The following is a 12,075-nucleotide window of genomic DNA, read 5'->3' on the forward strand; positions in this document are numbered from 1 at the left end:
AGGACACTGGCATTCCCTTTAGTTACACTAAAGTGTGATTTAAGCCACATGGCTGGACTTGATACGATTACAAGGGCCACCTTAGTAGATTTGGGATCCGGTAAAGGGAACTCTAGAAAATGTTGCAACATGATGTTCTCGAACTTGAGTGGATACATACTTATATTTATCCAAGTTGTACGTTCTGTGACTGAACTAAACAACCAACATCTATACGACTAAGGAAGAAATAAAATTATTTTATTGAATATTTTTTGATTTGTTCTTTTTCCAAGTAGTCACACTACTATACTATATATAAATTATAAATTGAAATAGATATCACACACGAAAGAAAAAACGATAAGGCCCACTGGTGGTCGAGCCGGGAATCGAACCCGGGTCTTCAGCTTACGCGGCTAACGTCTTCACCACTAGACCACCCGCCCGCCCGGCGGCGGCTGGCTGTATGCTGAAGACCCAGGTTCAATTCCCAGCTCGACAACCAGTGGGCCTTGTCGTTTTTTTTACGTGTATGATATCTATTTCAATTTATAACCAACATCTATTTTTTTAGAATGTTTTCTTACCTTAAAAATCTTCTCTTTCAGATCCGCCTGGTCTGTCCCGATGGCACACGCATGAGTAAGGACATCGAGATCGTGCGCAAATGCGCGTGCGGCAAGAAATGCACTAGAACCACCCCTTTCCACTAAGACTGTAGTAAGCACAAAAGGCCCGGGCATTTTGGTGGCAGGAATGTCAAATGTGCACAAGTTCACAAACTGCTGACATCTTTCTCTTTTGCTCCAATTAAGACTTAATTCGTGTGACAGGGAACGGTTAAATATTCGAGAAGTACGCAAGAACCACAACTTTCTACTAAGACTGCAGCTTAGGCCCGGGCATTTTGGTGGCAGGAATGTCACGTCCGCTAAAATTCACAAGCATCTATCTCTGTTACTCCAATTGAGACGTCATTAGAATGACAGAGAACGATGCCATTCTACAAGTTCGCATGACCCGACCCTTTCCACTAAATACAGTAGCTTAGACCCGGGTATTTTGGTGGCAGGAATGTCGCAGACATCTTTTTTTATTCCGACTGGAACGTCATTAGAGTGACAGAGAAAGGTGGTTGCAAGGGCTTGATATTTTATTTCTAAACTGATGATTACACAGCACAGAAACCTTTTTAGTTTGTAACTATCACTGCCTGATTTTTTGTAGAAAAACTTTAAATCTCCTAAAATAGTAGTTTTTTTCTAAACTGGCAATATTTATGACAGAACTGAAGCAACGCGCCAACTGACAATAATTTTGAGCGTGAATCTAAAGCTGTACCAGACTGGCATACCGGACCGCGGTCTTGAATCGGGAAGCATATTTCTTTCTCGTTCTTACTAGTAATTGTGTCCTACTGGCTACTGGGCCTATGACATAAGACCTTCCTTACCACCGGACAGGCCTCAGACCAGACCCAGATTTCGGTCCGGTACGACCGTCTGTTACAGCTATTTTATAGCGATAGGTCACGGGTAGACTTGATGAAATAACGAATTTACCAAATGTACATGTACGAACGTAGTGGCGGCCTAAAAACGTAAAATGTAAAGGTTTTCAAATATAGTAAACATTTAGAGTTATCTTAAGAAGTACCATTTTCAAATTAGTAAATATTTTTCTTTGTAAAAGCACATAAATAAAACCTTTCTCAAAATCTCTAAAGCAGTTACCTACATTTTCATAAAAAATAAAAATAAATCTTGAAAAAAAAGGAAGAATTAAAATTAATTGCAATAAATGTAAATGAAGATATCTACAGATTTGAAGATGGTATTAACAATATTGGTAATAAGAACATAACCTCACTTTTTATAAAATATTTATTAGGTACAGCATGTAGGTTTAAAATATTCACCACGGTATTTTATCACACTAGACTAAAATTGTACTACCACAAGGGTATCTGACATTTTTATTACGATTAATATACAACCATTAAAAAAAAACTTTGTTCATAAATAAAAATAACAATGAAGTTTAATTATGTGTTCATTTAATGTAATTATAATTAATATTTATTATTTTAAAAGTTGTTTAGTATTCTGTAGTTTTAAGTTAGTTAATAATATTTAGCTTTAATTAAATCATGGATCAGTTTAAAACAGAAATATATCAAAAATATTAAGTCTTGCCAGCTCTCTTTAAAGATTGCCATAATTTCTTATATTCTACTTAAAAATCATTGTTTGGCCTATTCAATTAGGCTTTAAAATAAGTATTTGTATCACAAATTTAAGATATAATAAGCCATGATAAAGTAGTCATAGTTATTAATAGAAATGTACTCATATCCGTTTCTGACTGAAGTTCTTTTGTAAAGTAAAAATATATAAAATATTTATTGCCATTTTGTTGCTAAAGTAGGCTTATTAATTGTAAATTTATTAGACGTTAAGAGTATGTAAATCTTACTGTTTAGTGTAACGTGTATTGCATTCCTTATTTATTTCTACCATTTTGGTAGTTTCCTTTTTCATATGGTATCTCTGGAGATAAAACTACCAACCGTTAGGTTATACAAGCGCTTAAAATCTGTAATATGTTTATTGTCTGTTTCTTAACAGTAAAACAAGAACTGTTAAATCTTCACACAACGCATTTAACGACCTAAAATATTTTACATCAGTATTAAAAACTAACAGCCAATAGAAAAATCTGTCAAAACCATCCGTCAATGTTGCTATTCAAGATATTCTTGCCATGTATTATTTTTCAAAAATACCACATATTGGATAACCTATAGTCAATCGACAACTTTGTCAGCGGAAAAAGGTGTAAAATCCAAATGTATGTGCAAATGAAAATATAATATTAAATCACATTGTTTACAATAAAGGTTTTGTTGTGGATACACAGGTTTTGATGGATTTCTCTATTTTAGTTTAAGTAGATGTTAAGTGTTTTAATTTGTAGTTCGATGTGATGCTTATAACACTCATCTCTATACTATTTTTTATAAACCAATCATTTCCTTTGGTTAATCTATCGGTAAAACACAAGTCTATCAACAGGGTGACATGAATTACTTTATAGAAAATAAATAAGGGCGCCATTTTGTGACCTGTCACATTTTTGATGTAAAATGTTTACATGGCAACATTTTGTATGGAATATGTTAGTTCCACATTATTTCTATTGCATTGTGGATTTCTCTAAATATCGGTCGATTTAGATTTTGACTTTGAATAAAATATACTTCTTATCTTTTAAACCACATAGTTAATTTTTTTTATAGAATAAGGGTAGTTTGGAGATGAGTGGCTTATATCGAGTGATGACGTCATCGTCGCATGCGCTTTTTAATAATTAAAATATAATAATTATTGTCTATGAACTTTATAATTTATTTGATGTAATAAAAGAGGATGTTAGATATATTCATGTTTTTCACTTTCATTCTTAACCTCTAGCAACCCACCATACAAGGAAAATTACCTATGAATTTTAATTGAATTAGTTTTGTTTTAAACATTAAACGAAACAAAACAGAAGCGTGTTCCATTTACAAAATTTCAATTTTATTGCACTTATTTGACCTTAAGGGCTACTTGCACCATCCGCTTAGCTCAAGGTTAGTGGGCTGTCAACTGTTAAAATTCCATATAAGAGCAATTCCCGTTTAGTTTGTACATTTGGATCACGTCTCCGATTTTGATAAAAATTGGTAGGCTGATAGAGTTCATGATGCTGAGCAAGATCCACTAGGTTTCCCAAAATGTCCTATGTAGTTTGTATGAAACCTTCCTTTTTTGTTACCAGATTTCTATACATTTTCGGTAACAAAAAAGGAAAGTTTCATACAATCAACCTAGGACATTTTGGGAAACCTAGTGGATCTTGCTGAGCATCATGGACTCTATCAGCCTACCAATTTTTATCTAAATCGGAGACGTGATCCAAATGTACAAACTTAACGGAAATTGCTGATAAAATGGTGGGTTAACCCTCCATTTTCGGTGGTGCAAGTAACCCTTAGTTATTTTGACCCTAAGGGCTACTTGCACCACCCGCTTAACCCAAGGTTAGTGGGCTGTCAACTGTCAAATTCCATATAAAATGGTGGGTTAACCTCGGGTTAACAATCCATTTTTGATGGTGCAAGTGACCCTATAACAGTTGTACCTAACCGTTTCTGTGCTGATGTCACGACAGTCGTATCGTATCATTGGCGATCAAAGGATTGAGTTAGTGCGTTTTCACATTATCCGATCCGATATCGGATGTCGGAAGGATTTCAAAGGCAAAAATCAACTGTCAAACTGTCAAATTCCATATAAAATGGTGGGTTAACCTCGGGTTAACAATCCATTTTTGATGGTGCAAGTGACCCTATGACAGTTGTACTTACCTAACCGTTTCTATGCTGATGTCACGACAGTCGTATCGTATCATTGGCGATCAAAGGATTGAGTTAGTGCGTTTTCACATTATCCGATCCGATATCGGCTTAAACTATCGGATATCGGATCGGTCCTACATCCGATATCGGATCGGATGTGAAAACGCACTTAAAATAATATGAAAGGAAACAACAATAGAACGAGGTAGATAACATTTAATCACAACTGCTCATAAGATGAATGTGTTTTTAACAAAATAAATTATTTTCGTTATTATTCTAGATGGACGTATAAATTAAATAATACTTAATTAAAATATAAATAAAATAGGCGAGACAGCTAAAAAAAACTAATTAGTCCGTCAGTTAGATTATCAAAGAATTTTGGACACATTTTTTTTTTCTTTTTTCTCATAAACGAAAAATCACGACGGTACAGTACGTTGAAGTTTCGCGTGACGTCACGCCTAGGTACAATTTTTAGTTAGAAGTGACGTCACAAGCCCCCACTCCGGAACTTTGATGCTCTATATCTTTGTACTTTTTTATTAATTAGAAAAAGTGAAAAACACGTGTTTCATATTTTTGGACGATCTAACTGACGGACTAAACAGAATGCCATTTTTTTATGTGGTCGTCATCCCTATTATTGTTTATTTCGATATTGAATTATAATCGGTCAGACAAGTTTCTCACTAGAAAAAAATTCAAACAATTTTTTAATGGAGCAATAATATTCGAACATAATTTTTTTTTTATTTGCGGCCCTTTTCTAGTGACGTAAATAGCTTGACAGACTATAGTTTTCAAATTGTAGACGGTCAAAAAAGATTGTCACCAGAAAATGGCGCGAAATGAAATTTTTCATGGGAAGATAAAGCTTCGAGGCTATATTTTTTAAAGATGCTGCGTTTTTCTAGTGACGCGAGTTGTTTGACAGACTTCAACGTAATTTTTTTATTTTATCTTGCAACATTGATCTACTTATAGTATTGCGTCACATAAAAATGATTTAATTTCTAAATTTAAATAAGCAGATCTAAAAAGCGTCGTGTATATTATTTTCGTATACTTATAATTGAATACAATATTTTGAGAAAAGCATGCCCCGCGTAAGTGGACAATATTGCCTATCGTCACTACTTTTAAAAAAACTTGTATCTTCGCCTGTCAATGAAAAGAAAATTGTAGTAAGTATGTATGGAATGCATATAGACTTACTGCGTTTTAACTTTGAGGAACAGCGTGAGATACGAGATTTTTTAAAAGTAGTGACGCTATGCGACTCAATAACCTAAGCTAGCCTAACTCTGGATGAGTTCAGCCAAGATAGTATCACATGAGTCCCACGGTACCACCTTGGCTACCACGTGGGGGGTGGGGGAGGCGAGGGTCTTCTTTATTAGGTCGTCTAGGGGGTAACCACGGCGGGGGAAGACCGTTGCCTGTGGACAGAAAAGAGTAGTGTAATCAATCAAAATATTTATCCTTACTAGTCTTTACTAGTATTATAAATGGGAAAGTGTGTGTGTCTGTTTGCTTGTCCGTTTTTCACGGCAAAACGGAGCGACGAATTGATCTGATTTTTTAACTGAAGATAGTTGAAGGGATGGAGAGTGACATAGGCTACTTTTTGTCTCTTTCTAACGCGAGCGAAGCCGCGGACAAAAGCTAGTTCGTAATAAACTTAAAAACTAAACTTAAATTATGCAAAAAGGTATGGCTAAAACTACAAATGTACACGGTTTTTTTCTGGCTTGAAAAAAAAAATGCGAAAAAAACACTTTCTGGAGTGTTTTTTTTTAGTACAAAACCTCAAAATTTGCAAAGCAGTTAAAACTTTCATAAGGTTTTCAGGATTTTATGTTAACGAATTTAATTTAATTTTGGTTTTATAAAACTAACATTTACGAAATCTGTAGTTAGTAGTCATCGCTATTTACCTACTGTTTGCAACACCACCGCCTTTCCACGCTCCACGCCGCATCGGGGATTCCCCAATAAACGTTTGTATACTGAATGTTTATCAAATTAAAATGTACGCTATTGTTATTGAAACGTTACAAATCACGAAAAACCATTATTGTCGTATTATTTGTGCGTCTGAAAATAAACATATTTATAAAAAAAAACAACGATGCTTTTTTTTCAATTTTTTTTTCATAATTCTGAAAAAAAAATGTTTTTTTTTCTATTTGCAACCCTAAGCCGGACAGTAGTCATATATTCATTCGTATACTGATTTCTTGCACACCACTGAGCCAGTGCAAAAGAGTTGACAGTTACTTACATAAGGAACCACATTGGTAGCTAGATATAAGTCGTTTATATCGTCACTAGCATAGCATATAGTTGATTACTGGCCAGTGCAAGAACTGTAGATGCAGTTTTGCAGGGATATGTTTTAATTATAAGTCCTATACTGTAACTAAAAATAACAATAAATAAATAAATAGACTCTCGCTAGGTGGATGGATCAAGGGCCAGATGCAGAAGGCAGTGATCTTGGACACAGCGCGGATAGTCCGACGGTTCCTCTCTCTGCAGCCCTAACCACCGGCAGCTTGGGCCCTGTCCCGCTGCTGGCGGCACCCTAGGTTAGGTTTTTTATAATGTGTTTATATATTTTGTATTGTTTTGTATGTGGTTTTGTATTTTACTTTTATAATCATATTATAAGTAGCCTAACTTAAGAAGAAAGATAAATAAAGAGAATAATAAATAAATTGCATAAGTTACTTTTTAATTCGCACGAAGCGCTTTACTTCTTCACTTCTTCGAAATAAAATGAAATGAAATATTTATTTTCCAAGTAGGCATATTACAATGCGCATATGAACGTCAAATAAAGCTACGCCGGCTCTAACCCTACGCCTCAGTCTAGAGAAGATTTCAGCCCCCACTCAGTTGGAGGGGGGTATCCACTATGGGACCGGCAAGAAATTTGGCGGGCCACTTCTTTTCAAAACATTACATCTTATAATTAATATGCATTAAAAAACAAGATACAATTTAATAAGCAAAAGCATTCATCAAAAAAAATTAACAGTACATCTAAAAAAAAGAAAAATTAACATGAAAAAAAAACGAACTGATACAAATAAAAGATAACTAAACTTCTCTTTTTGTGCACACTGCCGAGGAGTGGAATTCCGAGCTCATATAACCCGGCAACCTTCAAATCAAGAGTGAACAGGCATCCTCTGGGCGAGCTCACTCCATCGTAGGCCACGTCTTTGCGTTTGGCTAGTCTGTGGCCAAAAGCCCATTTATAATAATAAATTGTTTGTTATTGGCTCATTGTTTCTGTTATAAGCCTTATTTTAACTTAAGCTGTAAGTTTTCCTAACAAATAAAATAAAATAAATAATAAAATAAAAACAAAACTTACATGAGCAGGTAAGTTGGTAGCTGGACAATAGTCATTTCTTCCATCTCCAGCATAACATATATTCGCGTACTGATGTCTTGCGCACCACTGCGCCAGTGCAAGACTCTTGCACAGGTTGGTGGGACATCTGGAGCACGCGGTCTGGCGCATGCAAGGCTCGATGTATAACCGGCCTTGGTCCCAGAAGGCGCGGTTGGTGATCACAGCTGTTACGCAGTCCTGGAAGGAGATATACTTATGTTAGTAAGTATTTATGTTAGTAAGTTATGGCGCAATTTTATTAGTCGATAACTCGTTTGGTATATAGCATACGGAGAGTCCTAGCAGGCGAGATAACAACAAATGAAAGTGGTGCAATTGGTCGTTAACTCGTTCGGTATGCAGCATACGGGGAGTGCATACCGAACGAGTTAAGCAGACGCAGGCGAGATAACAACCCATGAAAGTGGTGCAATTTGATTGGTCATTATGCAGCACACGGGGACTCCCCGCAGGCGAGATAACAACCAATGAAAGTTACTTTTACTATTTAATTTCCCCGAATGCGGGCCCTGTGGCATGCGTTCCAGAAATCTCTCGCACCCCGAATGCGGACCCTATCGACTAATAATACTAATATATCATTGTTCCGTGATGGGAAAGACTAATATATGTATACAAATTAGTAATTTATTTTAACAAACAACAACATAACAAAACAAACATACAAACATACAATCACGCCTGTATCCCATAAAGGGGTAGGCAGAGCACATGAAACTACTAAAGCTTCAGGGCCACTCTTGGCAAATAAGGGGTTAAAAGAAAACGAAAACTGTGGCATAAAAAACATAACAAAAACTTACAAATAAACACTAAAGCTGAGTTTAGACCATCAGCAAGTTATTGCTGCAAGTTTTGAGACACAGCTATATGTAAGAGTGAGTGGCAAATATCTGCATCTCTTTCTTGCGTATACTTCTGTCTCAAAACTTGCAGCAATAACTTGCACGTCTAAACTCAGCTTTATACTATAAATCGTACAAGAGCAATTCCCGGCAACTTTGTACATAGCCACGTCAGCAAATTTTAATTGATCCTATTTTGTTACCAACATTTAGTAATATAAGTCGACTTTCGTAAGATATATACGGGTTAATTATTATAATTAAGAAAATATAGATACTAAAGAACCTTAATGACGAAATAAAACTTAATAAAATCTCAATTCATCAACAAAATCTTGGTAACAAAATAGGAATTAATAAAAACAAATTTAACTTTTTCCTTAATTTTTGTACAAACTTTTCGAGAACTGCTGACAAATAAAAACTTATACAACTTATCTACAAATAAAAAAATTGGCTCAAATCGTCGCCAGTGGGTAAGGTGTCCAGAAGGCTGGCCACATTGCCCCGCTGGATAGCTATACTTATCCGCTGAGCGAAATACTGGCCAGCCCACTGGTCACCAGGGTGGCTAGCCGAATGGCACAATCGCTCACGAAACGCTCACGAAACGAAGCGCTAGTAGATATCTATCTCTATCGCGCTTGCGTATTGGCGCGACAGAGCCAGCGGCGGCTTTCGTTTGGCGTCGGAGAAATGCCATTCGGCTACGGGGCCAGATGCGTCTATGAGGCGCTTGGACCATGCGCGGATCCAGGGGGGGAGGGTCATGGGGGTCATGACCCCCCCTGGAGCCTAAGTTTGCCATACAAATAGACCACGTGACCCCCCCCGCCTGATGGGGCCCCGCTTGGCTTGGACAGTTAAGCTAGGAACATACTACGCGGACGTCCGTCGTAAATCGACCGCGACCGCGACCGATCAGTGTGCACGGAACAAAACATCCAGCGAGCCAGATTTCGATCGGACGTCCATGCGCTCAAGGCCACGTCCACGTCCGTCGACCGATAGTTTGCACGGTTATGTGTAATTTCATTGTCCAGATTCCCGTCCGCAGTCGATTTACGACGGACGTCCGTGTAGTATGTTCCTAGCTTTATACATGTCATATTAGTTATACATGTCAATTTTTCAGTTTACTAAGTGGTTTGACTTTGCGTTGTGGGCTTTTTTTAAGTTTAAGTGGTGTTTGTTTAAGTTTAAGACACCTTTTCACATAGAAAGTCACATTGATGTTATATTCATCTACAACACCTATTCCCTAGATAGCGTCAGCCTTGGCGTGATCACGCGTCGTGACGTCACAACGAAACAAATGTTAACTTAATTAGAATAGACACGGGAAAACAAACTATACCTACCTACTTGCCTATAGCTAGGTTTTATGTCTGGCTATTAGAGTAGGTACTTTGTTAGATAGATCTGTAGATTATGGTGTATCAGGAAAGAAAACATGATGTGAAAAGATGGTCATTTACTTTTATATGGTAAATGTATAAGTAGCGCCTTAAGTACTTGCAGATACAATAGATGCATAAGATTGCTAAGATACCTAAAATATTATCTAAAAAAATCAACGATGTTGTTTTTAGGGTTCCGTAGTCAACTAGGAACCCTTATAGTTTCGCCATGTCTGTCTGTCCGTTCCGTCCGTCCGCGGATAATCTCAGTAACCGTAAGCACTACTGTATATCAATCACGCCAACAAAGTGCAATAATAAAAAATGGAAAAAAATGTTTTATTAGGGTACACCCCCCCCCCCCCTACATGTAAAGCGGGGGCTGATTTTTTTTTCATTCCAACCCCAACGTGTGATATATTGTTGGATAGGTATTTAAAAATGAATAAGGGTTTACTAAGATCATTTTTTGATAATATTAATATTTTCGAAAAAATCTTAAATAAAAAAAAAAGTGCGTCCCCTCCCTCTAACTTTTGAACCATATGTTTAAAAAATATGAAAAAAATCACAAAAGTAGAACTTTATAAAGATTTTCTAGGAAAATTGTTTTGAAAATGATAGGTTCAGTAGTTTTTGAGAAAAATTCGGAATACTATGGAACCCTACACTGAGCGTGGCCAGACACGCTCTTGGCCGGTTTTTTGATCCTTATAAATACTAATATTAGTGCGTTTTACATTATCACATAATTTGAAAAGGCTCTTATTCATATTCATATTCATATTCATTTATTTCGTTGTAAAGGTCATGTACATTAAATCAAGATGTTATAATATTATAAATGTCTTAAGGAATCCATACTATATACTATTGTAAATGGGAAAGTGTGTGTGTCTGTTTGTTTGTCCGCTTTTCACGGCAAAGCGGAGCGACGGATTGATATGATTTTTTAAGTGGAGATAGTTGAAGGGATGGAGAGTGACATAGGCTACTTTTTGTCTCTTTCTAACGCGAGCGAAGCCGCGGGCAAAAGCTAGTAATATTATAAATGGGAAAGTGTGTGTGTCTGTTTGTTTGTCCGTCTTTCACGGTAAAACGGAGCGACAGATTGACGTGATTTTTAAGTGGAGATAGTTGAAGGGATGGAGAGTGACATAGGCTACCTTTTGTCTCTTTCTAACTCTTCTCGAAAATGGGGGGTGGAAGTTTCTATGGAGGATTCCACAACTTTCGAATTTTCGAAAGCTAGTGTTAAATATTAATCATATTATTCCCGCACCGTACGACAAAACAAACAATAGGTAAACTAGGTACCTAATTTTATTAACATAGAACAAAAGTAGAAGACTAGAACACCCTTGAGACCTAAACATAATACAATTGTTTTAAAACCTTAGTGGTTAGTGTGGCGATGGTATGAACTAATTGTAAACATTTGTTGTACAAACACTAGCATATAGTAACCTAGATAACCTATTTATACACGGTGCTTATGGGGAAACGGAATAATTTTAAGACGATACAGGAGGGGTCAATTCTCCATACAAACGCTCTCGACTATTTCCTCCCTGGTTTTTGAAGATAGAGCACTGATTTTTTTGGCAAAATGTCTTCACCTGTATTATGAAAGAGCTTATTTATTTATATTATAAATATATATTATAGGACGTTCTTACACAGATTGACCGAGTCCCACGGTAAGCTCAAGAAGGCTTGTGTTGTGGGTACTCAGACAACGATATATATACCTAATATACAAATACTTATATACATAGAAAACATCCATGACTCAGGAACAAATATCTGTACTCATTACACAAATAAATGCCCTTACCGGGATTCGAACCCGGGACCGCGGCTTAACAGGCAGGATCACTACACGATAGGCCAGACAGACCGGTCGTCTTTTTATAGGTACATGTTTAGTTACCTAATTCAATTTGTAACTTCCAACACCCTTGAACCCCTAAGGTCGTATACCCTGTACAAATTGAAAGGGTCTGACGTAAA

General features: G+C 36.5%; 2 protein-coding genes across 2 annotated transcripts in view; one reads left to right on the top strand and one right to left on the bottom strand.

Moving 5' to 3' along the window:
* The window catches only part of LOC125239966 (protein slit), a 298,636-nt gene extending 295,213 nt beyond the window's left edge, over window positions 1-3,423 (top strand). The window contains exon 38 of the mRNA XM_048147759.1: window positions 591-3,423. Within this exon, the coding sequence (XP_048003716.1) occupies window positions 591-695 (105 nt within the window). The 3' untranslated portion in view covers window positions 696-3,423. The remainder of the gene's footprint in view (window positions 1-590) is intronic.
* Window positions 3,424-4,582: 1,159 nt separating this feature from the next.
* The window catches only part of LOC125239907 (pyridoxal phosphate phosphatase PHOSPHO2-like), a 50,202-nt gene continuing 42,709 nt past the window's right edge, over window positions 4,583-12,075 (bottom strand). Inside the window, exons 3-4 of the mRNA XM_048147673.1 lie at window positions 7,776-7,994; window positions 4,583-5,829 (exon numbers count right to left, since the gene is read on the bottom strand). Coding sequence (XP_048003630.1) covers window positions 5,689-5,829; window positions 7,776-7,994 — 360 coding nt within the window. The 3' untranslated portion in view covers window positions 4,583-5,688. The remainder of the gene's footprint in view (window positions 5,830-7,775; window positions 7,995-12,075) is intronic.

The sequence above is a fragment of the Leguminivora glycinivorella genome, chromosome 26 (genome assembly GCF_023078275.1).
Source record: "Leguminivora glycinivorella isolate SPB_JAAS2020 chromosome 26, LegGlyc_1.1, whole genome shotgun sequence".
In the NCBI taxonomy this organism is placed as follows: Eukaryota; Metazoa; Arthropoda; class Insecta; order Lepidoptera; family Tortricidae; genus Leguminivora; species Leguminivora glycinivorella.